We start from the raw sequence: 27,024 nt of genomic DNA, 5'->3' as shown, positions 1-27,024 counted from the left end.
TCAGGTTCAGAGGAAAATCATTGGCTTGCTACTTACCCTTGGCCCACCCTGAAGTAGCCCCCTGGGCAACCACAGAGGTAGCCACCTTCTGTGTTGGAGCAGCCATAAGAGCAAGGGTTTCCTGAAGATGAGCATTCGTTCACATCCTGACATCCCCCAACGTACTGGTCAAAATCAAACCCAGAAGGGCAGAGGCATTTGTAGCTGCCCAGTGTGTTGTAACAGGAGGCTGCACCACAGGCACTAGGATTATTGCATTCATTCTCATCTGAAAAATGAAGAGAGATCACTGAGAAGCATCCACTTTGCTCCTCTCTGACACATGATGGGGTAGTCCCACAAGGACCAAAACTAGAGGGGACGGACACAAGAGGAGAGAGGTTTAAGACACAGACAGCTGAGAGGTAACTTTACACGGAGGGTAGTGAGTACCTGGAATGAGCTGCCAAAGGAAGAAGTTGAGGTGGGTAGAATTACAACATTTAATAGGCACTTGTGTAGGTACCTGGATAGGAGGGATTTGGAGAGTCATGGGCCAAATTTGGGCAACTACAACTAGAAGGGAGGACATTGTGGTTAGCATAGACTGGCTGGGCTGAAAAGACCATTTTCCTGCTGTATTACTCTACAGACAACAGCTGGGAGTAGCCCTGTCATCCAGTCTTTAATAATGCCCTAATTCAGCTCGGAGACTATGACTCAAAATCAATTGTACAATGTCTACTTACATGAATTGTCAAGTAAGGGTTTTTTCAGACAGGAGAGAGCAGGAATCATAGCAGGACAAACTGCTCTCTGGAGCAGAAGTGGAGGTCACTTGCAGTGCCTCTGTAGCTGCCTCAGCTAAGGCCAGAGACAAGGGATTGATCAAAACTAGAAGTGCAATTGGTCTTTGCAGAAGCTAGAGACATCATCCTAGTCCTGGTTCAAAGGGTGAAAAATTGAACTTAATTCTAAATGATTTATTTTCGAATTACTTGCCTTCCCACCTCTCTTCTGACTCTGCCATACAGCCCTCTGAGACTGAAGAGGTAAGAACATTTTTATTTCTGCTCACTGTTTCTCATCTTGACCGATGACTCACTGTCTAGACATCAGTGGAAACTAATCACAAAGTATCATTGTTTCTCAGTGCTGTTTATCAATTGACACTTGGATTAAATCTACCGGTGCCAGATTTCCCTAGTTTATACTAATTGCAGGTTAAGATGAAGGGTCCCACTTCCCCAGTTTCAATAGCAATTGAATCTTGAACACCAACCCAGAGAGTTTCAATACTTACCCACACACTGGTTCCACTGGTAGTGCTGCATGTAGCCTTGAGGGCAGCTGCATCTGTACCCACCCAACATATTCTGACAGCCATGCTGGCAGCGGTGGTTTCCATCACATTCATCAACATCTGTGGGTTGGAGAGGAAGGAGTTTGTGAGATATCATGGGAGAATGAAGCAGATCTAATCCGAATTGATTGGAAGGGGGTGACCAAAAATACAATCTGAAAACTATTAGAGGCTTAAATACAGGAGGACTTCAATCACCAATTCAACAAGGACCTCCCATCCACATTCATTGTGTCATTTGGACACTAACAAAGGACATAATTTTGTGAAAACCTGTAATTGTCATTGTTTTAATAATAAACAATAGTATTTGAACATTTTGAAGTTTGGAACATTTTGCCACTAGAAAACTACAAGCAACTTTTGGGCTGTTTTTTTTTGCAAGGACAAATGAGAGAGGAATTTGGAGGGGAAGCTTTTAATCACCCGGTTTCCACCTCCTACATGTGGTGAGTGGAAGAGTGGTGAGGCAGGCCTGCCTGGTGGGACGACACAGAAACGGGAATAGACCTCGGATTAGGATCGATGGATGGGAGTCCATGCAGAGGATGCAATTCCAGAATTTCCAAGCGAATAAAAAAAGGGTGAAGGCATAAAATCAGAAAAGATGCATCTTGGGAAATTCTCTATAAGTATTTTAGTTACTTTAACCAACAAAAATGTTAGAAATATTCTACTCAAGCAAAGCAGAGGTAGTTATTAAAAATGAAAATGTTTGATGTCCAAAGGGGACTGTTAACTGCATGGCAATAATAATTCACTCCATTTACATACGGTTTTCATGGCTGAAATCAAGACCATCAGGAAAATGGCCTGGGACTACTGTGTGAGATTCATCTTAGCCGAGTAACATTTACGCAGTGTCAGCCACATGTCTATTGATGTCACGAGTTGCACAGAACACACTTCCTCCTCTGCCAGCAGATACCTTTGCCTCACGTCCATGACACTCTTTTCCTTTGCTGCCACAGGGCGAGTTTTTAAGTGTTGATTTATTTCCCAGTAGTCAAGTGTGACAGTGGCTTCAGATGGGAAATACACTGGTTCTGACCTGGCCCTGACGATCTGCGCCACCTATCGCAAAGCATCTTTAACCAATTTTTGCCCATCTACGTGAACTTCTTCAGAGAGATCTGAACAGGAACCAGTTCTGTAAGCAGCAAGTGGTTAGCCCACCAGAACAAAATTACACACATCCATACCTTCACAGTTTAAACCAGTTTCGTCCAGTAAGAATCCTTTCTGGCAATCACAGCTGAAACTTCCGGGTGTATTCTGGCAAGTGCCCTTGGAACCACAGACCGGGGATTGGGACATGCATTCATTATTGTCTGACAACAAGAAAACAAGTTAATTGCCAGAATGTCTTGCTAGTTAACTAGTACATCCTACATGGTGGGGGTGGGGTGGGGAATTGTGAGGTTTAAAGCCATAACTCATACTGTCTGAACCATTGTTCAAACATTCATTTGCAAAACCTGTAACACTCAGTAAAGCGTGATATCAAGAAGACAGCAGTGAGGCTGATTGTAGCCTTTCACTATCTCCAGTTTGGATCAATTAATTCAGTAGCGTTCCTGATCTAGGTCTGCCTGTACCCCACTGGTCAGCACAACGCCACCCAAACCACACTGAATGGGTATTCAACTCAACCCTCACAGCTGGCAAGACATTTACCCATCTAATCCACACTGTACAGAGCATTTGTCCACTTAACATTCACAGGTGGCAGAGAAAGTATCACCTGCCAAATGAAGCTTCACTCTATTTATGAGATAGTTTATATTCCATATTGGAATTCCTCTGGATTAGAGAACATGTCTTATGAAGAAAGATTGCTCAGGCCAGGGCTTTCCATTTTGGAGCGAAGGAGGATGAGACTTGATAAAGGTATATAAAGATTACAAGTGGCATAGATAGAGTGGACAGCCTGTTTCACAGGATGGCAATGGCCAAAACCAAAGGATATTCTTTTAAGGTGAGTGGAAGAACATTTAGGGGAGATGTCAGAAATAAGCCTCTTTTTTTTTTACACAGGGAGTGGTGGAATGCACTGCCAGGGGTGGTGGTAGAAGCTAATCCAATAGGTACATTTAAGAAACTCTTAGATAGATCATACCCTTTATTTTTCTGCCTATGTAAGAGGGAAGGGCAAGATTGATCATAGAGTAGATTTATATACTGTAAGTCAGTCTAACATCATGGGCTGAATGCTGTATATCTTTATGCTCTGTCATGTCATTTGCTAATTGGCACCAGTTTCCCATGCATAATTAAGACCTGATCCATCCTAGCTAGTTCAAACATGGATTGATCCAGATTGGGAAGTAATTCAGGAAATCCGACTGAAACCGTCAACACGAGAAAATCTGCAGATGCTGGAAATCCAAAGCAACACACACAAAATGCTGGAGGAACTCAGCAGGCCAGGCAGCATCTATAGGAAAGCGTAAACAGTCGATGCTTCGGGCCGAGACCCTTCACCAGTCCTTTTGTGTGTGCGTTGCTTTGAAACTGCCGAGTTTTACTCACCAATGCACGAAGTGTGGTGTTGTGTGAAACCCGGTGGACACTTGCATGTGAAGGATCCAATTGTGTTAACACACAGGAACTGACAATTGTGCTGCTTGGTGGAACATTCATCAAGGTCTATGGAGGAAACACAGGAAATAAATTTGGAATAATTCCAAGAGATATTAACTAGAATGTGCAGTGGGACCGAGGAGTACATGAGGCTAGGGCATATTTTCTCATATTCTTTTATGTAGGAAACGATTCCATCCATTAAATCCAGGCTGACTCTGACATTCCCCCACTTGTGTTATGGTCATATGGTCTTGTTTCCCCGTAACTTATTCTCTCTCACGTGCCTATCAACTCTCTGCTATTCTCCTATGATCCATCAACATTAGGATTAATTTATAGTTGCCAACTACCAACCAGCTTACTTGCCTTGACCTCATTTTATAAAGGAAAAAGCTTGAGGGTCTGTATCTCAATAAAAAATGAAATAAAAACAAGTGCCATGCCACTGAATTTCTAGGCCCGGGCCTCAGGATGGAGTAGGAATGGGATAGGATTCGGGGTTTGAGATAAAATCAAGTCCATGGCTTGGAATGGAGGAGGACCCAGTTCTCGGCATAACTTGGGATGCAGTAGGATCTGGAATTGAGGAGGCAGAAGAGTCTAAAGCTTGGGTGCTACCTTGGGTAGTAAGCACCATTGTAATTTAGGAGACACGGCAATCAATTGACGAACATTGAAGTCTACCATGGTAATTTGTGTTGGGCACATGGCCAAGTGGTTAAGGTGTTCGTCTAGCGATCTGAAGGTCGCTAGTTCGAGCCTCAGCTGTGGCAGCGTGTTTGTGTCCTTGAGCAAGGCACTTAACCACACATTGCTCTAGTGTCTGTGTGAGGAGTGGCGCCCCACACAGACTTCCAATCTGCGCCTTGTAAGGCATGAAAATGCCCAACGCAGGCCTCTCATGGTCTGAGTCGACGTTCCCTCCCCATGGTAATTTGATACTGAGTCTGGGTTGAGGAGTAAACACTAGCTAGGATATCAAGGAGAGATCCCCCACTCCTCTTTGAAATAGTTTCATGGACCAGTTACATCCATTCCAGAGCAATCAGGAAATTAGCTTTACATGATAATACCTCTCTTGGTGTAGTACTCCCTCTGCAGTGCTGGAATGTCAGCACGGATTCAGCGTTCAAGTGTCCGGCTGGGTCTTGAGCCCATAACAGTCTGATTCTGAAGTGCTGTCCAGGCAGCCGTGACTATATTTGCTGCTGTTGCAGTGGGTGCAGTGCCTCTGTCTCTTACCTCTACACGTCTTGCCATTTTCTTGCAGGATGTAGCCTCTTGGGCAGGAGCATTGGTAGCTGCCCTCTGTGTTCTTGCAGATGAAGTTGCATGGTTTGGGTGACTGCGCGCACTCATCGTGATCTGAAGGCAACAATGAGAAAGAAGGCATTAAGTTTTGAAATACACCTGGAGCTCCCATGTACCTGGGATTGCAGAGTCAGCATGGACATAGGGCACTAACCCAGCCCATCATTGTGAGCCCTGTTGAACAGGTTCAATGCCAGTTTAGAAGAAATAAGAGTTCGGGGAACACTGATGAGATGAATGAAATGACTTTTCATTCATGATTTTTTTCCATTGAAAATATCAAAGAGGACATGTGTTACATTGATGGTACAACACTGAAACAGTGAGTGGTGGCAGGCAGTTTAACTTTGTGGGCACTAGAGCTGAGCTTGATCCTGCCTTATGATGCCCAGGTGGGAAAGTCACTGCAGAACTATCCTCCTCTCCCCTCCACATGGGATACCAAGGCCAACTGCTCCTATAGTAAGCATCTATTCATACAGAATAGGTTGGCATGGTCCCAGGATCTTGTTACTAATGTCTGTTACATGCCAGGCAGTGCCCTTACCCACTGAACATGCACATAGTGCTGAAGTTACGCTGCAGGATCACCAACTTACCTACTGAACATTGAAAGGCCTGGAATACAGTGAATGTGGAGAGGAAGTTTCCAATAATGGGAGTCTAGGATCAGAGAGCACAGACTCAGAATAAAAAGACGTCTGTTTAGAATAGAGATGAGGAGGGATTTCTTTAGTCAGAGGGTGGTAAATCTGTGAAATTCACTGCCACAGATTGTTGCTGAGGCCAAGTCATTGGGTATATTTTAAGCAAAGGTTGATCAGTTCTTGATTAGTAAGGTTACGGGAAGAAGGCAGGAGAATATGATTAAGAAGGAAAAATGAATAAGCTATAATCAAATGGGGGAGCAAACTCCTTGGGTTGAATGTCCTAATTTTGCTCCTATGTATTATGGCCTAACTTGAAGAGCTCTCACATCCAATCACAGCAACCTATTCTAACACAAAAATAGAAAATAATGACTGGAAATGTCGGTCTCAGCCTGGCCAGTATGCTCCATATGATCAACTAGTTTAATTTTAGGGTACAGCAATTTCAGTATTTGTTTCTTTTTTTAGGAACATTGCTGTTTTAATTTCTACAGCTCCCTGTGTCTCTGTCTGCTGACACTTTAACAAACAAATCCCTGCTCATCTCCTGAATGCTTCTTTCACTGGATGCCATTAACACCACATGCTAGCTCTATAAGATTCAGGCTTGAGTGCTTCCTTATTCAAAGATGCTACGATTTTCTGCAGCAATTTTTAATCCTCAGTGGAAACCATCTCTCAGACTTGGAAAATCTTCCAAAATCTTCAAAGTACAGAAGAAAAACTTTCTCATAAAATGGGAGACTTCATTAACATCTTTCTTTTTATCAGTTCTTCTCTAGTCAGTGTTTCTCAGAACTTCCACCTTTCAATTCTAAATTTTATCCCAATGCTCTCTTTCTCCTCAATATATCCTTGTTCTGTGGAAATCAACACGTAAACGTCAATCTATTCTATTCTAGCACTTGAAAGTTTTCGGTATTCCCTCCCCCCCGCCCCCATCTGGGCCGCCTGATCCCTGTTTCCTGACAAAGCCTTGATGGTCATACCATATTTCCAGGGTTTCAATCCTTGCCTCTTCACCTGATACATATTTTCCTCTAAACAGTAATATTCAGATATCCAGAGTGTAAGGCTGCTGAGCATCACTTGTTCTCTTAAAGGGATGATTTAAAAGTTTCTTACCAATGCAGGAGGTGGATGTTAAATCGGTGGTGTATCCCTTAGTACAGAAACAGCGGAAGGAACCCATAGTATTTATGCACTGTCCATTTTTACACAAGTTTGGCATCACTCTGCATTCATCGATATCTGTAAAATATATCAGAAAGATTGGTTTTGTATTCGCAGGACGTGGGTGTCACTGGCAAGACCATTATGTACTGCCAGTTCCAATTGCCATGGTACTGGGTGGCATTTTGGGACATTTCAGAGTGCAGTTCAGAACCAACTAATGACAGATCTAAAAATAATAGTGAATTAAATGAGACCTTATGATAATCCGGCAGCTTTATCGTCATCATGGCTAACGAGCTATTTTGCCCTCTTCTACTTCTGATATTCAGTTCCACTTAAATGGCAGAACAGCATCATTACATCCACTAGTGTGTTAAAGGGTCATTGAATTTCTACCACCATCCTGAAGCAGGATCTTTACCCAAAGTATCGACAATCCCATTCCATCATCCACAGATGCAGCTTGATCCACTGGCTTTCTCCAGCAGTTTTTTTTTTGCTCCAGTATTCAGCATCTGCAGTTGCTTGCATCTTTGAATTTATACCCCAGTGAATGTGATCACCAGTGGAATTCCTGATAAGATGTTCCAGAGCACTTCATTATTACTAATCAGACGAGGGTTCAACTAATACAAAATGTTGTTCATTTTTTGACTGTACATCTGATCAGTTGGAGGACAGGAGCTAAAGATGGTGCCAGAGGTTTCGGTGGATCTGGGAGACTTCTTCCAGTTCATCTGCAGAACAGTTTAATATCTTCTTTACTCGGGTCTCTGTTTTCCTTTACAAGGTGGCTGGGATCCTGTTGGAATCTGTGATCTACAATTGCACTCAAACTACGGTTCTTCGTGGGTGGTAGGTTCTTATCTTGGAAATGGCTGAGCAGACTGGCATTTCAATATCTCCAGGTGTGGCCTGGATGATGTGGACAACACGGTTCCTGGCCAATGTCGTTGACTGAAGCATAGTGGGAGGTTGAAAAATAGAGACACCAGCGTACTCTGCTGTTGAAAGAAGGCCCCTGCACTTGAGCGATCTCTCCTCGATGGTGAGAGTCTGCTGGTCCTCAAGTCAGGGGGAACCCCAATAAGCAATACCGCAGATTGCAATGTCGAAACAATGAGCTGTTGGTCTCTCCTCTTGTTTGTTATGGGAGTGATATCTCTCTCTCCCTTGCTAGTGAGAGAGAGAGCCTGTCTAAGAAGTCGTAGTGTGGGGATGGACAGTAGGTTTTGATAGACTCTGGTCTCTGGGGGCTTTGCTATTGCTTGCATGGTGGGTGGTGGGCTTGATGCTTTTGCTGGAGCAAGTGAGGGGAGGTGAGGGGGAGGGGGAGGGGGAGGGTTGATGCTTTTGCTGGAGCAAGTGGGGGGGTGAGGGGGAGGGTTGATGCTTTTGCTGGAGCAAGTGAGAGGAGGTGAAGGGGAGGGGGAGGGTGAGGGGGAGGGTTGATGCTTTTGCTGGAGCAAGTGAGGGGGTGAGGGGAGGGTGAGGGGGTGTGAGGGGGAGGGTTGATGCTTTTGCTGGAGCAAGTGAGGGGGGGTGAGGGGGGAGAGTTGATGCTTTTGCTGGAGCTAGTGAGGGGGGGTGAGGGGGGAGAGTTGATGCTTTTGCTGGAGCTAGTGAGGGGGTGAGGGGGAGGGTTGATGCTTTTGCTGCTGCTTGTGCATGTCACCATTGAAACACCAAAAATCTATCTTGGAAATTCTGCCATTAAATGGAATTTAATCACCTTACATTTTGCAATTCCCAGTGGACCAGTCTTACTTGTTTGATTGACACAAGAGGTGCTGCGATGCCAGAAATCTGGAGGAATACAGATAATGTGCTGGAGGAGCTCAGCAGGTCAGCCCTGATGAAGGGTCTCGGCCCAAAACATCGATGTTTGTTCCCATACATAGATGCTGCCTGACCTGCCGAGCTCGTCCAGCACATTGTGTGCATTACTTGGTGGGTAAATACCCCTGGGGAACCCAGTTATGACTAAATGAATGGATGTTTGTCATACCTGTACCATCGGTAGCGTAGCCAGGTCCATGTGGGCACATTTTCTTATACTGGGTTGTGCCTGGCAGCGGGCACAGCTCACACTGATTCCCCCAGCCCCTGCCTCCATTACAGCAGCATTCAGACTTGGTGACCAGGTTACGGTTGGTAGATGACATCTGGCACATTGTCTGTAAAACTTCGGTGAAACAGAAGCCCTGGCGATTATCTGAGATGAGAAGGATATGGTATAGAGTTGGAATGGCTGTCCAGCAAGCATTAACAGGACACATCACTTCAGGTTTAAAGCAAGAAATGATTCGTAATTGCAGAAACTAAGAGAAATGTGTTGTCAAAAGATCCTTCCATTATCATTCATTTCATTTACCTGTTGGTTTATTTATTTCTTTCATTAGCTGTTAAGTGCTTTGGGATGTCCTAGTCTTAAAGACACACTGTATAAAAATAATCCTTTCTTTCTCTCTTCATCTTTCACTTAGATCTTAATTTGTGCTCGGATTAGGATGTAAACACACAGTTTAGTGTGGGACTCAGAGAGAGAGATAGAGAGAGAAAGAGATAGAGAGATAGAGAGAGAGATAGAGATAGGTAGACAGAGAGAGAGAGAGAGAGAGAATGGTCAATTTGGGACTGAGTTACAGAATGAAGAATGCACTGAATTATACTAAAAGTATAAACTGCCTGAATTGGGACTGTGTTGTGCAACGGTATAATCTTTTCCCAAAAAGTTATAAAGAGGGCTGTCTGTACTGCGTGGTGTAGGATTAAACCATCATTGTGGGACCAGGATATCTCCAGGCCACTTTATATATCTACAGTAAACCAGTAAATTAAGGGCCTGTGATACATAGAATCAATGGCCTCATTCACTGAGATGGGACAGGCACCTTCCAACCAACTGTTAGTACAATGGAAGGAATCGGTGTCCTTGGGTTCCATGGGCTGATGAAACCTGCTCAGTTCAGCACTGACCTCTGACTCAGTATTTAACTTAGCTGGATAATATAATCGTGGTCTAAAGCATTTGACAGAGGATTAAGAATCAGGCGAGTCAACCCCCGTACATTGTTGTCCTATTTGGAAAGCTTCACTCTTACATTGAATGCTGGAATTGAACAGCATCAGACTACAGAATAATCCACATTACACCGAGTTTCTCTAGGTACTGATTGTGGAACCTCTGCTAACTCTGGCAGCCAGAATGCTCATCATGTAATAATTAATTTTACGGTTTTTCTCACTATTATCAGTGCTGCCCTGTAATTCAAGACCTCCTGATATCACATTGAATGTCATAAGTATTTCAGCAGATCCTATGGACATGCTTAAATTTTCTACTCACCAAGGCACTCTGTTGCTGACGGATTTTCCAAGAACCCTTCATTACAGTCACACTGGTAGCTGCCCACTGTGTTGATACATCGTCCATTCTTACATATTCCTGGTTTAGTGCGGCACTCATTTTCATCTGGAAACATTCCAGTAGAATATTAACGTGCATGTCGAAATAAAGTCTTGGATTTCTAAACAATGCTTTATCCTATCTCTCATTATTGCTTTACATAAAGGTGAAAAAATTTCAATTTGTAGTTAGGTTATTTTCTACTCAACAGACAAGAACTGCCTAAATCTGTTCTAAGACAAACTGTTAGCAATATTGTGCTCCATTTCAATGAGACTGAAGAGTCAGACCAGATTAAATGCTCAACCTGGGGGCAAAGGTTGAGCTACGATGCTTCTACTCATACAGGAGAACTGGAATTGAGTAAAACTGACATCTAAAATTGTAAATATTATGCTTGTAACATTTTACCTGGCTGTAACTTTGCTCCATGATGAATTTAAGTGAAATAAACATCAGCAATTACTCTTTCAAACATTTCACTCAAAACTGCACTGGATCAAGTTTTTGGAAAAGTAAGTGGATACCAGAACTTGCTTTGTAAAAGGTACTGTTAACCCCAGGTTCACTGTTTTGTGAATGTCAAGGTATTTCAGAACCAAACACTAACTTTGTTGATCAGTATCTCTTAATAAAGCTTATTACATCAGGGATAGACTCAATATTTATGATGCAATGAATATTCACTGTCCAGGGCCCACAGGGTCTTCTTGCCAAGCTCAGCTTTCTAACACAGCAGCTGACTCTTTCAGGGGCCAAAGAGTTGTTTCTGAGTAATTTAAACTCCAACCATTATTCCTTGTTCGGCTTCTTGTTATAAACAAGAACCAGTCCTCAGTTCCTCATGTAAATTGCATTCAATAATCAATCTGAAATTAAAAGGACAGCTCTGCAAACCAGCAGCACCATCTATAAAGCACAGACTGCTCACCCACACAAGGTTGATTGCTTGAGAGATGTATTATAAGACAATGGTGTTATCTTAATTGGCCCTGCATCAAACCATACAACACTGGCTAAGTTATTTAGTTTAAGGAAGCTTGCAGACCAGACTAATACTATCACTTAGCACATCAAGTAGCTGATCTACTAATTGTTGGGAGATTTTTGTACTCAAGAGGGTCAGCCCTCACAGCTTTAATTTTGGGTGTTTGGGATCTCCGTCCCCAGAAGCTGTTAAGACTGTCTGTGGGAATTTCTAAGCAAAGGTATCTGAAAAAAATATCACATCGTGTGAAGTCGCCAAGTAGCAAAAAAACGTATAAATGTAAGATTTCAGGCAGGTTTGTTGAGAATAGTCATGGAATGACAAGAAGAAAGATAGAGTGACTAGAATCCATTCCTCTGCCTTCACTTTCTGTGATGGAAACCTGTTCATCTGCAACTTGTTGGTATGGCTTTTTAACTTATCAGAATTGAACATGTGTTTTGGAAATCCTTTGTGTTTTAGACATTACTTGTAATTTGGAAACTTTTTAAGATAGAAATCCCCTGAGTCTTAAATATGTTTTAAGAATTGTATCTAAACATAAACATGTATCACTAAAAATAAATGAACTGTATTTAAACTTTGCTGGGGAGGGGGGACCCACTGCTCAAATAGTAGGTACTGGCAGCTAAACGTGCCATGGAGGATAAACAGAAAAAATGATCTAGCGTTTGAAGAGTAGTGGCTACAGTATAATCTTCCTTACTGACCAAACTTGTAGCTATCTGTGTTGGATAAAGCTTAAAATCATCATCTGAGTTCAGAACTTTGTGGACAGCAAACCCAATACCATCACAATCAATTGGAATGCATGCTAGATCACATATATAAAATAATCAAATTCCCAATCCTTCGCCTGAATTCATCTACATTAAATCATCATAAAATAGAAGGCACAACATGAACACATCCTTAGCCAATAGTGCTACTGTGCTTTTGATGCCAGATAAATTACAGAGGGGAGATAAGATTGCACAGGACACCAGAGGGGATGTAAAACTGCACGGGACACCCATTACCATTCCTGCTGACAGGGTTAACCTTCCAAATCTAGAGATACAAGAAGAGGGGTAGCGATGGTCCTTTGGATATTGAACAAGAGCCCTGTAGTTTGTTATTTGGGGGGTGGACAGTGACTCCCTTCCTCTGTTTTAATCTGTGGAGGACATGGAGGCAAATCAATAAAAATACAGAGATTTTATGCCGCATTTTCAACTCCAACTCCATCTTCTGGTAGTGCTCTGTGTTTCCTCATCAGCACTGATGGGCTCAAACCCTGGAGGAGACCCCAGCTTTATCATCCTCCTGAAGGAGGAGCAACGTCGCTGACTAAGATGTGATTATAAACTTCTTGAACCCACATGGACTGACCACTGAAGGCATCAGCCAGAGAGACAAGCAAACAGACAGACGTACCCATGCAGCCCTCTCCATCTGGTCTTCGCATCATTCCCGGCGGGCAGATGCACATGAAGGTGCCAATCAGGTTCTTGCACATCATCCCTTGGGACTCACAGTCATGTAATCCTTCCAAGCATTCATCCGAGTCTGCAATCAGGGATAAGCACTGGTCAGCAACACAGAGACAGTGCACTGCTACCTGCCTCTCTTCAGACCACTTACCCACTGACTGTAGCGTATACCACTGTGCATCTTTCTGGCACTTTATCAAAAATATAGGGGCAAACCTTGCTCTAAATATTAGAAATTCTCGTGTAGTCCCGTGTGTGAAGTTAAGAACATAAGAAATAGGAGCAGGAGTAGGCCATCCGGCCCATTGGTCCTGCCCCGCCATTCAATAAGATCATGGCTGATCTGGCCATAAACTCAGCTCCTTCTACCTCTCTTTTCCTCATAACCCTTAATTCCCCTACTATGTAAAAATCTATCTAACTGTATCTTAACTATTTTTAGTGAAGAAGCCTCAACTGCTTCCCTGGGCAGAGAATTCCACACATTCACCACTCTCTGGGAAAAACATTTCCAGCCTAAATCTTCTCCCCGAATCTTGAGGCAATGTCCCCTAGTTCTAGTCTCACCTACCAATGGAAACAACTTTTCTACTTCTATCTTATCTATCCCTTTCAAAATTTTGTATGTTTCTATAAGATCCCCTCTCATTCTTCTGAATTCCAGAGAGTATAGTCCCAGGTGACTCAATCCCTCCCCATAGGTTAACCCCTTCATCCCTGGAATTAAGGATAAAGGTTCAGTCATTGATGTAACATTCACATGCTAACAGGTATAAATTGACCTTTCCTTTCATTCTGGCTCTCCACATTTTACTTTATTTGATAACATTCCAATGAAATATCTTGATATGTTTCTGAAGCTTATAAAATACTTCATAAATTGAGGTTCCTGTTATTAGGAGAACCCAGCTGTCACTTCTTTCACCTGGGTGTGTAATGCATTGTCAGGACTTAGACCAGCTTGTGGAATAGCTGATTTTTCTCTTTGGTTATTTGCAGCTGAATATGGATATGCTGCAGCAAATTCTGGTCATACTGCAGTTGTACTGTGTTCATTACATAGTAGGATCTGGTTACATTATAAATTGACCATATAGTCAGTCATTCACAAGGTGAAATTCATAACCTCACATATGGAATTGGTAAAACAGCCATAGTTGGTAGCCTCCCAACCACTAACTCATGCTTTGCATCTGAAACGTGAATTATTATTTGGTTCTGACATTAGTAATCAGTAAAGGTGACTTAGCTGACACCGCATCTAGTTTGGGCATTTCCTCCTGTTTTCTTGGTTAATAATAATGCAATAGCTGAGAGGGGCATTTTGATTTAGTTGATACAATACGCTATCTATTAAGTCCCTAATCTATTAAAATAACCGTCCATGTTTAAATGCAAGTTTTAATTATTGATTTTCTGGTGAATCTGCTAAAATGATAATATTATACTCTCATCATATATTTTTAATCAAATTATAAAGGCAATTCACAGAAAGTATCTGATTGGTTCTGCAAACACGAGGAAATCTGCAGATGCTGGGAATTCAAGCAACACACACAAAATACTGGGGGAATGCAGCAGGCCAGACAGCATCCATAGGAAGAAGCACAGTTGACATTTTGGGCCGAGACCCTTCGTCAGGATGCTATGGATGCTGCCTGGCCTGCTGCGTTCCACCAGAATCTTGACTGGTTCTGTGTCTCCGTGTAAATACTGCCATTCGTTCATTACCTCTACACATCTTCCGGTCGTCCCTCAGTGTATAACCTCCAGGACAGGTGCATTCGTAGGAACCATAGGTGTTGATGCAGCGGAATGCACACAGCAGAGGATTGAGAGAACATTCGTTAATATCTATAAAAAAAATAAACAAAATGCTTGTTAGAAGCTTTCAATGACAGTTGATTAAACATTATTGTTGCTCACTCCAAGATACCCACTGGCAATCTTATCATGACAGCTGTCCTGTTAAATTTGTAAAGTAGTTACCCTACCTTCACAAGTTGCCATTGGTCCAGGTTCAAATCCATCATCACATTCGCACTCAAACGCCCCAATGACATTAATGCAAGTACCATTACCACAGGGGTTACCGATGCTGCATTCGACAATATCTGGGCACAAGCACAAACACCAGAATTAGTCCTAAGTAATATAGAGTAGCCAGCAGAGTGAGAAGTCTTGGAGGGAGATGAGAGCACGGGATCATTGGAGTAGCAATAAAATGAGAAAGAAGGGAAAGATCAGTAGAATGGGGAATCTGGGAGCTGTCTGTAGCATAGGGGCATGAGGGGAATCTTGAATGAACCAGTCTCCAAGAAGGGCAATAAGGAAGAAGGGAGAGACCCAATTATCCACAGGAGAAAGTAAATGGCACCAATGTTCCCAACATCCCTGCTGCTATTCAAAATGGTGGAAGATTACACTATGCTTAAGGTACCAATAACCTGGCACCCTCAGGGCTATGGTGGCACTACACTAGCGGATTTTTTGGTCTATTGGACCTTATTCCAATTCCCCAATACACTTTTACTTCAATTTTTTAAAAACATGTTACACTGTATGATAATGCATTTCCTAGTGAACCCATTAAATTTGAAGAGTGTGGTAAATAAAATGGTGAGTTTTAGCTTGTCAAAAGAAGTTGAAGCCTATAAACTCTGAGGATGCAAACACCCATATTCCTGATTCTGGTTGTACACCTGGTTCCTTCTCCAGACTAATGAGTAAGCCTAATGCTGAACCAGTATTCCTGAACAATCGGACACTGGACTGTTGGAGTTTACTGTATATTGATCTTCCACACAGAATGTTTGGCAAAGACGTTTTGCCCCATCTCCTCTTCTTTCCAAGGGAAAAAATGAGTCTCAATGGGTTTTGAGTTCCCAGGCCCTTTTTGTCAACTGTCTCACTCTCTCAAACTTTCTAGTCACTGCATACAGATCACAAGCACATATCCAATGGTCTTTCCCTACTTAACCCAGGGCCCTAAGGTCAACTGAAGCATTGCATCTACTTCTCTAAATGTGATTAGTGAGTTGGAGCAAAGTATGTAGAGCAATAGCTGGTCTGTCGTACCCTTAAGCGACTGGAAACCGAAATGGTGTGTTTGAAATTAATACTGAGGTTAAATAAAAGTTTCATTTTCTGCTTTTCAATTTCCCTGGGAGGATGCCTCCTCTGTTAATTTCCACAAGAAACCAAGACTGCAGACTCAACGTGACAGGTGATATTATCTGAGAGATTTCATTACCCCACACACCAGACTGTTACTTAGCAACCTCCTCAGGAGCTGATGGATAATAGACTCAAAGCATTAGACGACCAGCTGTAATGGGCAGGCTGGGGATATTTTTGACACCCCTTGTGACCAGATGCTTCCAACAATTTCACTGCTGTTCAAGGCAGCGCGGTGTGTCATTATCTAAGGATCCTGACATTATTATTTATCACAGCATCATGCCAATTTCAGCACAGCAGAAGCCCATTATATCTGTGCCAAAGTTAGCTCCACATCAGAGATATCTACTTCCAGCCTATTTCATTGCTGCTTTCTCATAGCCTTTAATATTTTCCTTCTTCAAGTGATTTTTCTCTTAAATTGTATGATTGTCTTGGCTTCAGCAAGACGCTGTGGTAAGATTTTGTAATCTAATGATCTGTTCAATGAAAAAAATTCTTTCAATATCACCCAAGATTCGAACTTGTGCTTCAAATCTCAACTCATGCTCCCTACTGAAAAGGGATAGGATCACAGCAATACTCAGAGGGCTTATCCATAGAGGACACTTGGATGGAGAAAACCATTGAGATGTAGAGGGGTAGATATATGGGCAAGTTACGGAAAGATGCAGAAACAACAGGGCTGTCATAGTCAGGGATTTTAACCTCCCACAGTATTGATTAGAACTTCCTTAATACGAGAGGTATAGGTGGTGTGGGATTTCTTTGTACATCCAAGAGGGGTTGCTGAAACAGTATGTAGAGAGACTTAATAGAGAAGAAAACATAATGGGCCCAGTTTAGGGAAATGAACCAGGCTAGGTGATAGACCTGATAATGGGTGAACATGTTGGGAATAGTGACCGCAGCTCGTTATGTTTCAAGGTTAGAAGATGAGCTTTATTTGTCACACGTACAGACATCCCATCCTGCAAAAACTCATTTCAGGGAGGTAGGACCATCAATTTGCGGGAGACTTCCGGGAGAGGTGGGATGTCTGCAATAGAGTAGCTCCTTAGCAGCTGGCCAGCGAGTTTAAATAACGTTAGCCATACTAATGAACGAATGTCACCTGTTAAACTCACCTCAACATGTCTTTTACAGTCTTAACCCACCATGGGCAATAGAAAAGTCATTGTTGCAAACAGTGCAGTGAGCAACACTGTCATTATTTTGACTCCTATTAGGCAGGGGCACACTTTAGTGTAGTCTGGGGTGATGTACGTTTTATATTTTTTTTGGAACACTCTGCAATGGCGCGCTCTCTCTCTCTCGTGGTCGCTCGCGTGCTCTCAAGCGCTCTTGCTTGCTTTCTCTCTCGCTCGCTCTCTCTCCCTCCCTTGCTTTCGCTCTCGCTCGCGCGCTCTCTCTCACGTGCGCGCTCTCTCTTGTGGTCGCTCTCGCGCTCTCTCTTGCTTTCTCTAGCTCGCTCTCAAAAAAATTGATTTTCGTGATATTGTATATAATTTGTGGGCATCAGGGAGCCACTATTAATATGCGGGAGATTCCCGGAACTTCCAGGAGAGGTGGGATGTCTGCATGTATATCAAAACACACAGTGAAATTTATCATATGCATCAAATCAAATCAGTGAGAATTGTACTGGGCAGCCCACAAGTGTTGCCATGCTTCCAGGGCCAACACAGCATGCCACTTCTCACTAACTCTAACTGTATGTCTTTGGAATCACTGAAAGTGGCTATGCAAGTGGGTGAGGTGGCAAAGAAGGTGTATGTCATGTCTGCCTCCATTGGTAGGGGTGTTGAGTAGAAGAGTTAGAAAGTTATAAAATATAACTGCAGATATAAAATCTTTAATTGTACCACACTTGGATATTGTGTGCAGTGCTGGTTGCCCCTTTATAGGGAAGGTGTGATGACAGTGGAGAGGGTGCAGGAAAGGTTTCCCGGGAAGCTGCCTGGATTAGAAGGTATGAGCTATAAAGATTGACAAACCTGAGTTGGAGGTAGAGAGGAGGCCGGATAGAGGATTCTTTAAAATTATGAGAGGCATAGGTAGGGTACACAGTCAGAATCTTTTCCCCAGGGTAGAAATGTCAAACACCAGAGGACATGCTTTTATGGTTTGAGGGGTGGGGGGAAGTTTAAAGGTGATAGGAAGTTTAATGTAGAGAGTGGTAGGTGTCTGGAATATGCTACCAGGAGTGGGAATGGAAGCATACAGTTTGGTGGAGTTTAAGAGGCTTTTAGATAGATGTATGGATATGAATGGAAGGGAGGGATATGGATGATACACAGAAGGAAGATAATTAGTATAACTTGGTATCAAGGTCAGCACAGTGTGGGCCAAACAACCTGACCAGTGTTGTACTGTACCATGTCCTTATCCAACTTTTATTCAAATAAAGCACTTCAAATCAAGTAACTTACCAACACAGTTTACTCCTGTGAAATCCAGGTTATATCCTAGGGGACACTCACATCGGAAGGAACCATCGGTGTTTATACAATGTCCATTCACGCAGATACCAGGATTCTCTACACACTCATTCACGTCTTAAAGAGATGATGAAAATGATTAGGCAGAACCCATGTTAAAATAGTCTGTGAGATACTGCATTCATTTCAGAGTGCCTAAAGAAATACATTCCGGCTTTGGGAATTAACAATTCTAAGGATCAATGTAAACTAGATCACTGCAATTAATCTCTCCTTGCAAATACAGATGGGAGAACTAGGACAACTGGAACCATGTGGGGCTGTGGTGGTATCAATGGAAGAGGTTTACAATCTCAAGAAAAATCTGACAAGCACTGTGAAAGGTCATTACAATAATGTGAAGGGCAGGAGATGACCACTTATCCAGTTAGTCTAATTTTCCAACCCCTATCTCATGTGTTTCCTTATTCTGGACCAAAATGCCCTGAGGTAGATTATCTAAGAGTTCTTGTTTTGGTTTACAAAAAAAGCCCTTAGACTGTGAGGAGAGAGTTGGAGGAAATTGGCAGTGACACCCAGAAAGCAATTAACACTGAAATGTTGAAGATGCAGCCTGTGATTACCTGCTCCTCCAAAGGGTATTAAAAAATCAATTTATAGAAAGTTCAGCCACAGGGTTTACAAACAATTTTAACTATGAAAATCCTGAAACCCTACAATTTGCTTCTTAAAGTATACGATTTTTTAAAGGATTACTGTTTAACCACTCTGACTCTGAAAATTTTAAATGTATGAAGGGTCAATCTTTAATTATTTCAAAATTCTATACATTTTAATTCATTTGCTACAAGTTTATTTAAAGTATTTCTTCTTCTACAATCTCATGCTTTTGTCCTTTTTTACCCTGGAGGAGTGTTAGTGCTTTTAACTTCCTAGTTTGCTGTCTGTGAACATTCTTTAATATGACTGGCTCCTTAGCCCGTTACTTTGAACTTTGCTTGCCAATTTCACTGCCGCTGGATAAGGGAGATACTCGGAAGCTGATGCCACAGGGATCAAGATCAGGACAGATAACATCTTAAGCTGCAGAGGTGATTCAATTTTTGGTTTTACTGTTCTCTGAGACCAGTGACATGCACTGGTGACACTGAAATCCAAACATGACAGACTCCAATCAATTACCAATTTCCATGTATTGAACTTGGAAAAAATCAAAGACTAACCCAATTTTTTTTAATATACTAAAAATAGCAGAAAGAAAAATAAGATTCAATTTCAATTATTGATGCAATCTAATCTGTATGAGACGGTTTTTGTAGAATTTACATTAAAGCAGAAGATGTCTTTGTTTTAATAAATCCACTTTGAGTCTTTTTACTGTTCTATAATTTTGCACTAAGTTACTGAACATAGCCCAACCTTCGCGGGTATCCCCGATGCCTGGGATGGCACCATGACCGTATGGGCACAGCTCCTGAAAAGCAACTGGAATAGAAAAGAAAAATTATTAAAAGCAGCAGACAGCAGCCTATCCTTACATTAACAGTAACAACATTAATCCGTTCAAAATGAGTCATAAGGCATATCAAAATGTACTGGACCCACAAAGTACAGTTGTCTGGTTAGCAAGTTCTACAATCACTAAATGTGAATGGAAGAACAAGCAGGTCACTCTGTGGGATATTGAATCTCCATTATCCTCTTGATGTGTCTCTACTGAAGACTGATTCCTACACATTAATGCAAATAGGCCTCTCTCCTCCAATTAATTAATCAAAAATTCTTGAATCTCTCTGTCAACAATGAACTGAAAATTATATAGACTGTGTTTTCTTCCCCTGTCTTTTCTCCTTTCTTTTGTTTTAATTGTTATCCTGTGGCACTTCTGTTCAAAGGATACAGACTGGTATGTCTTCCTGATGTTTAGATTGTGGGTTGCAGAACTTCCTAGTTACACTCACTGAACTGGATTTCTGTGGAGAGCCTGCAAGGCCAGAGCATCTTTGAGGAAATTCCTAGTTTGGGTTTTGGTTTTAGACATAGTCATAGTCATAGTCATACTTTATTGATCCTGGGTGAAATTGGTTTTCGTTACAGTTGCACCATAAATAATTAAATAGTAATAAAACCATAAATAGTTAAATAGTAATATGTAAATTATGCCAGGAAATAAGATTTGAGATTCAATATAATTCTTTCTATATATTAAGAATTATATACATTGAGATCCAATATATATTCTTTCAATAAAATTAAGGCTTGCTTTGCCTTTATTTACCAAACCTCAAATGTCATTAACAATGTAATGAACGGAACAACGGTGACCCACCTTCTTCTTCCTGAGGACAAAGTTCACATGGGTCACCCCAGCCCTCTCCTGGCATCTTACTGCAGCAGCAGCGGGCTTTGGTCGTGTTGAATGCCTTGGGCACCGAACACTTGCCATTATCAAACCTGGTGAAGCAGAAGCTCTGCCTGGTATCTAGAAAGTATCAATAAGTTCAAAGCTCAACAAGGTGTATCTGCTCACACGTTCCACTGAATGTAATACATTGTTGGGAACTGGACTGATTTTTACCTTCATTCAGCTCCTTAGCAAAGGTAATGCTGATGAAACTAGATGCATTTTCACATCACAGGGAAAAAGAAATATAGCTCAAAGAATCTCTGCAAATGGTTATTAAAATTAACTATAGCTTTTAACACTTCCAGCCATCTACAACTGAGGAAAATAACTTCATAGCATAGAGTTTCTTTATGTTTCCATCGAATTGGTTCAGTGGAGAAGGATAAAGGAAATAAATAGATCTTAAAAAACTGCAACGTCTGAGAAGGTACATATTGTGGCACTGTTTCAGTTCCCCGTGAGGTCAAGCATCTGTGCAGTGGGATAGGCCTTGTATGTGAACTTGAAACAAAGGCATTTCATCCACAGCCTACCAGCATCTTGGACACTAGAAATTGTGGAATGTGATCAGGTACAGAAGAATGGGAGAAAATTTTATACATGGAGTGGGTCAAAGAAATACAGTATAAAGAGGTAAGCACAAGAAAATCTGCAGATGCTGGAAATAAAGAGGTAAGAGCTGATTGTGTGGAGGAAAGGTAAGGAGGAGGGATCACATTGAAGAGAAAGAGGATAAGAGGATAATTAATGGTGAAAGAGGAAGAGACAGGAGATTGACTGGAGAGGATGGCGGAGAGAGGAGTTTGGAGAAAGAAGATAGGGAAAGACAGGAGAATGGAGGGGGAGGATGGTGGAGAGAAGAGTGTGGAGAGAGGACTGGGGAAGACAGGAGAGTGGAGGGAGGTGATTAAGGGAGATAGGGTGAAGATTAGGATGAGTGTGGACAGTGAGGATCAGGGTGGAGAGAGAGTATGGAGGAAGATTATTTGGGAGAAAGGAGTATTCATGGAGAGGACTGAGGGAGAAGGAGCATCAGAGTAAAACCTGACTTCCTAACCCCAGACTGTTGGCACCCATCCACATCTGTTAGGTTCAGGAGGGGTCTGGTGAAAAATTCAGCTTTGGGTCAGGTAAAGAAAACACTATACGTTCTCAGACGCAGGTTAGGTTCAGCTCGGCTGTGTCATCTTAGGTTTTACTTTTACACTGAGTAGACTGCTACATCAGAGGTACTCTTGCAAATAAGGCATATGTTCTCTGACAGCATTCAAAAATAATCTGATGGAATAACCTGTGTTCTAATGCATACACAATACGAGGAAACACGGAGCTCATGAGTGCTCTCTCCATCTGAGCTGCATTTTGTCTGAAGAGGTACAATGAAGTATGGAGCTTCAGGTCTCCTGCACACTTACCAAAGCACCTCCTTCCATTCTCGGAGAGGACAAATCCATTTGCGCAGTTGCACTGGAAGCTTCCAGGTGTATTGGTGCAAAAACCAAACAGGCAGATGTTGGGGTCCTCCTCACACTCGTTAATATCTGTGAATGAGTAGTCAGAGGTCAGAAAGGGTCCATCGACACACCTTAGAGCTTTTCATAGCTTATATTCTGAGTGAGAACTGCATCAGAGGACCTGATATAATGAAGCAGCCTAACAATTAACTCAGCGTGTCCTCATGGACACACAAAACATGCAACGTTTGGATCACAGGACAACAGTGAAGCTAATCAATTAATGTCACTTCTTGTAAACAGTTCCTTTAGTAAGTCTGCCATAAATCAGCACTCTATTCCAGAGAGGCCCCATGAAAAACCATTTTGCAGAGAGGGTGAGTTTTTCACAGAGGGATCAGCCCATGAACCCCATTTCACAGTGGACCCTACATCAGAGAAAGGATGGCTCTCAGTGAATGTGGTTCAGTGAAAGTCAGCATACAGTCAACTGGGCTGTCAAAATTCAGGTGAGAAATAGTACATAGGAACTGAAAAATCTTTAAAGTAAAATAATCTATTTTAATCTTTATTCATGAAGGTGGCTGGGTAATTTAAATATCACCATCTGTTTGTCAGATATCTTCCACTACAACCCACTGGGGATGAATGTGAAAGGTTTGCATTGATTAGCTTTGTCTTCTTCAATAAGAAGCTAGCTTAATATTTCTGAATGAACTGCATCACCAGCTCTCAAAGGAAGTAACAAGAGGAGAATGGCTTTAGGATCTGCTGCTTTTTAAACTTAGTTTTCCATATTTGTCCAGTTTACAAAGAGTTGGACAGTGCTATAACTGCATGCCAGTGGACTTCAATTTCATTCCATTTACCGATGCAGTGGTCATTCTGCACTTCATATCCAGGTGGGCAGATACACCGGAAGGAACCATCTAAATTCTGGCAGGTCCCAGGAGCACAGGTGCCGGGGTAACTGATGCATTCATTGATATCTAAGTGAGATAAGACAAGAGTTAAAGAAACTAAATGTGCAGCATTTCTGAATTTTGTCACATAAAATCAATGCAAAATAATTAAATTGCTTCATTGCCTACGATAATATTGGACTTCCTTTGCTGTACAAATAACGTTTCCATTAATTTCCCATCTTCGCTATTTTATTTTGAATAATATTTTATACATTTATAACTGATGTTGCAATGCCTTAGCAGGACCAAGAATCAGGGCCATTAAACAAGAACTTGATAAAGCCCAGTTCTAAATTACCAAGGCTGAATATAATCTGTGCAATTGCATTGGAATATTAGATAAACTCACAAAAAGGCCACTCAGCCTTCAAAGACCACTTCACCCATAACTACACCATTAATCAAGCTTAATCCATCTTTTTCCCCCACGCCTTTCATTAAATTTAATGTGTCTGCCACCTATAGTGTTTCTCCGGCTTAACAGCCCACAAATGGACTCCACCAAAATTAATCACATTACAGTCAGAGCCTTCATCTACTGTGTTTCGAAACAGGAGTTATCAGGTTTCATTCTTCTATTACTGACAATCTTTGTTAAAATTTATCCCGTAGGTACCCCAATTGCTATTGAAATATATATTCAGTTGGTAGCCTCCCAGGGGAGTAAGAGCAGCGTCAGAGGACAGCAGCGGCAGGGACTGAGAGTTGGAACACACAGAAGGGCGTAAGTGTACAAGATGCATCCATTTACAGTGCTTTCTGAAGCCATCATATCTGAATTCCTTTCTACACCCTTGTTGCTTCCACTATACTGTTTAACCAGCACCTTATTACATTGAATACTTTAAGCTGATTAGTTTCACCCTCACTTGTCAGTTAAACATATTTTTAGAGGGGCAAATATTAAAATATACAAATGATCAAAAGTAACGAGCGACCGAGTGTTAGTTTACGTGGCACCCGGACAAGGAAATCCAGCCTGAAGCAGGAATGATCAGGGGCAACTGCCTCTGAACTGAGACCTCAGGCTGTGGTCACCATTGGCCACATTAGACTTGCCCCCGAGCAGCTCTGAGTGACCCAGCTATTGAATGGCTGCAGCAGCTCACAGTAAATTGTGCCTACCCTTCCTTTGGGCCCTTCCCGCATCTCCCTCACAGCCCACACTGTCACCCCACTTTGCATTGTCAGTTGAGTGCCACATGCATATCTGCCAAATATAAACCTTGACTAAGGGTAAGGGTAAATTAAACCTTACTCACTCACCAACGCAATTCTTCCCATCGGGTGGCAGGTCATAGCCATCCTGACACAAGCACTGGAATGATCCAATGCTGTTTATGCATTGTCCGTTTCTGCAGACCTGACCAATCAGAGTTGAGCACTCATCGATATCTAAACAGAGGAAATGCACTGTTATTAAAAGAACTGAACAGAGAATATGATTAAAATGACATTTGAAAATGACTATATTTCACACGCTTTTTGGTACTGAAGCCCTTCTTCCTGGCTCTCACTCTTGCTGGCAACCTGAGATCCTGTAGGTGGGACTAGGCCTTTCAGAGTGTAACCGGGTGTCACAACGTGAGCAAGTTGCATAGAAAACAGAGGCAGGCAGATATTTATAACTTGCATCTGCTTCAAGTGCTTCCTCAAAGTGATTGCATTCAACCTCACATTTTATGTAAGGAATATCAAGTTCAAATATAACCTGCAGGTGATTAAGCAGGAATGGCTGGATGTATATTTAACTGTTCAGAAGGAATTCACTAATCTGCCATTCAAGAGGTTGATGTACAAGATTAGCATTTATAAGACTATGAGTCACTGCACTGAATATATAGACTAGAAGCCGTGAAATCTGTGCCAGTGTTTATGCTCCATACATACTCTCTTTGTCTGAATAACCCTCTATTCCTTTCTTCTTGCTTTCACTTATTAACTCCTTGTGTATCATGGCTATTCACATCAACCACTCTTGTAGTAGGTTTATCTGGAACTCCTTATAGGATTTATTTGTAAATATCATATATTTATAACCACCAAATTTAGCATCCTCCATAAACATACTCTCATGTCTAGAGAGTGAGAGGGTATGAAAAACACAGGAAATTCTGGATCCATTAATTATAGTGGAGAGTGCAGAAGTTTGATTGAAATGGCACTAATTATACTAAAGAGTCTGGCAGTAATTATAGAGTGTGGGATTCCTGATCTGAACCGAAGAAGATTTGCTGTGTGAAGTTTTGCTTTATTGTTCCTCGATTGTTGAATTTACGGCCCACAGCTAATTTCAACGTATGGTTATTTATGTTTTTATACTAATTTTAAACTAAATAGCAAATTCACAGTACAAGGCATATTTAATATGTTCAGGCATTGTCTTGATGGTGTTTTCCTTACCCATACAGTCATTGTTGTGAGTGAGGTCAAATCCAGGGAAACAGAGGCAGTTGTAGGATCCAACTGTGTTCTTGCAGGTTCCATTTCCACAGGGCTGCCGATCACACTCATCGATATCTATGACACAACACAACACATAATTAGATCAGGCTTGTCAATATTTGCAACATACTCACAATACATACAATTAACAGAGTCAGCCTCGATCTTTACGATACTTAGAATGTACAAAGTAAGTTACTTGGTATTTTGCACTCGGTCAATGTATCCATATGGTTCCATTGAGAGTGGTGGAGTGTTGGGAGATTCCTTACCCATGCACATTGTCTGGTCAGCTGTTGCTTTGAAACCATTGTGGCAAAGACACCGATAACTTCCTTCAGTATCGATGCATTCTCCATGGCTGCAGACATTTGGGATCTCCTGGCATTCATTACGATCTGTTGGTAAAAGATCATGGCAATGAAACTTGCAGTCCTATCCATGGGATACTGAATCACGTTTGTACCTTCTATAGGGGCTATGACTTTTCTGTAGACTATTGGGAGTCCTGCACCCCCCTCACCATGAGACGGGCTTATGTTCACACCACCCGTAGGAAAGGGGCTCCTGCACACAGCCCCCAAGGGAGGAAGGTCCTATATACACTACTCTCATAGAACAGAGGGCTCTGCATGTGTTACCCATTGCACAGGAGGGTGCTTAATCCCCATGTGACAGGGGTTCTGCATAGAGCACCCAGTGGATGTGGTCCTACGTATACCACCTACTAAATGGGCAGGGAATTCTGACCACTGACACACCACATAAGATATCCTGTAGAGCATGAACCGTGGGTGATGTACTAATATGGAATCTTTTCAATGTACAACATAAGAATTAACATTTCTGATTTTGTCTCACCAATATATCAGAGGTCAAATTTATAACCATAAATCCTCCAAAGTCTTGTTCTGTCTCAGTAAGATTCCATGAGGAATGTTTCAGAATTTTGATTGCATTTCATCATCTCTTATAGCATATAAATAGCATACATGGCTATTTATATGATTGATTAACAAAAATTTAAGTTTGGTCTGATTTAGTTTCTCAGTTACCAACATCTCCAATCTGTAAACACTGATGCCCTATTGTCAGCAGTAACCATGGAGATATATTTAAAACTAAATAATATATGAATAAGTGTGCAACCTATTTCGATGTGTTTTTGTCTGCTGAAAAATCTACTTGTTAAGCTCGA

At 41.8% G+C, this 27,024-nt stretch overlaps 1 protein-coding gene across 2 annotated transcripts in view; it reads right to left on the bottom strand.

The window, feature by feature from the left end:
- The window catches only part of fbn2b (fibrillin 2b), a 280,052-nt gene that overhangs the window by 5,450 nt on the left and 247,578 nt on the right, over nucleotides 1–27,024 (bottom strand). For both annotated transcript variants that reach the window (XM_072244683.1, XM_072244684.1), the window contains 19 exons: nucleotides 26,099–26,224; nucleotides 25,785–25,901; nucleotides 24,648–24,776; nucleotides 23,286–23,405; nucleotides 22,378–22,503; nucleotides 20,885–21,037; nucleotides 19,975–20,040; nucleotides 18,547–18,672; nucleotides 14,929–15,048; nucleotides 14,666–14,788; nucleotides 12,879–13,010; nucleotides 10,415–10,540; nucleotides 9,074–9,280; nucleotides 7,015–7,140; nucleotides 5,171–5,293; nucleotides 3,875–3,991; nucleotides 2,545–2,673; nucleotides 1,283–1,402; nucleotides 37–268 (listed from right to left, as the gene is read on the bottom strand). In XM_072244683.1, coding sequence (XP_072100784.1) covers nucleotides 37–268; nucleotides 1,283–1,402; nucleotides 2,545–2,673; nucleotides 3,875–3,991; nucleotides 5,171–5,293; nucleotides 7,015–7,140; nucleotides 9,074–9,280; nucleotides 10,415–10,540; nucleotides 12,879–13,010; nucleotides 14,666–14,788; nucleotides 14,929–15,048; nucleotides 18,547–18,672; nucleotides 19,975–20,040; nucleotides 20,885–21,037; nucleotides 22,378–22,503; nucleotides 23,286–23,405; nucleotides 24,648–24,776; nucleotides 25,785–25,901; nucleotides 26,099–26,224 — 2,518 coding nt within the window. The remainder of the gene's footprint in view (nucleotides 1–36; nucleotides 269–1,282; nucleotides 1,403–2,544; nucleotides 2,674–3,874; nucleotides 3,992–5,170; nucleotides 5,294–7,014; nucleotides 7,141–9,073; nucleotides 9,281–10,414; nucleotides 10,541–12,878; nucleotides 13,011–14,665; nucleotides 14,789–14,928; nucleotides 15,049–18,546; nucleotides 18,673–19,974; nucleotides 20,041–20,884; nucleotides 21,038–22,377; nucleotides 22,504–23,285; nucleotides 23,406–24,647; nucleotides 24,777–25,784; nucleotides 25,902–26,098; nucleotides 26,225–27,024) is intronic.

This window comes from Mobula birostris, chromosome 26 (genome assembly GCF_030028105.1).
Source record: "Mobula birostris isolate sMobBir1 chromosome 26, sMobBir1.hap1, whole genome shotgun sequence".
NCBI lineage: Eukaryota > Metazoa > Chordata > Chondrichthyes > Myliobatiformes > Myliobatidae > Mobula > Mobula birostris.
Note: the sequence above shows the minus strand (reverse complement) of the source record. Positions and strands in the feature narration are given on the sequence as shown.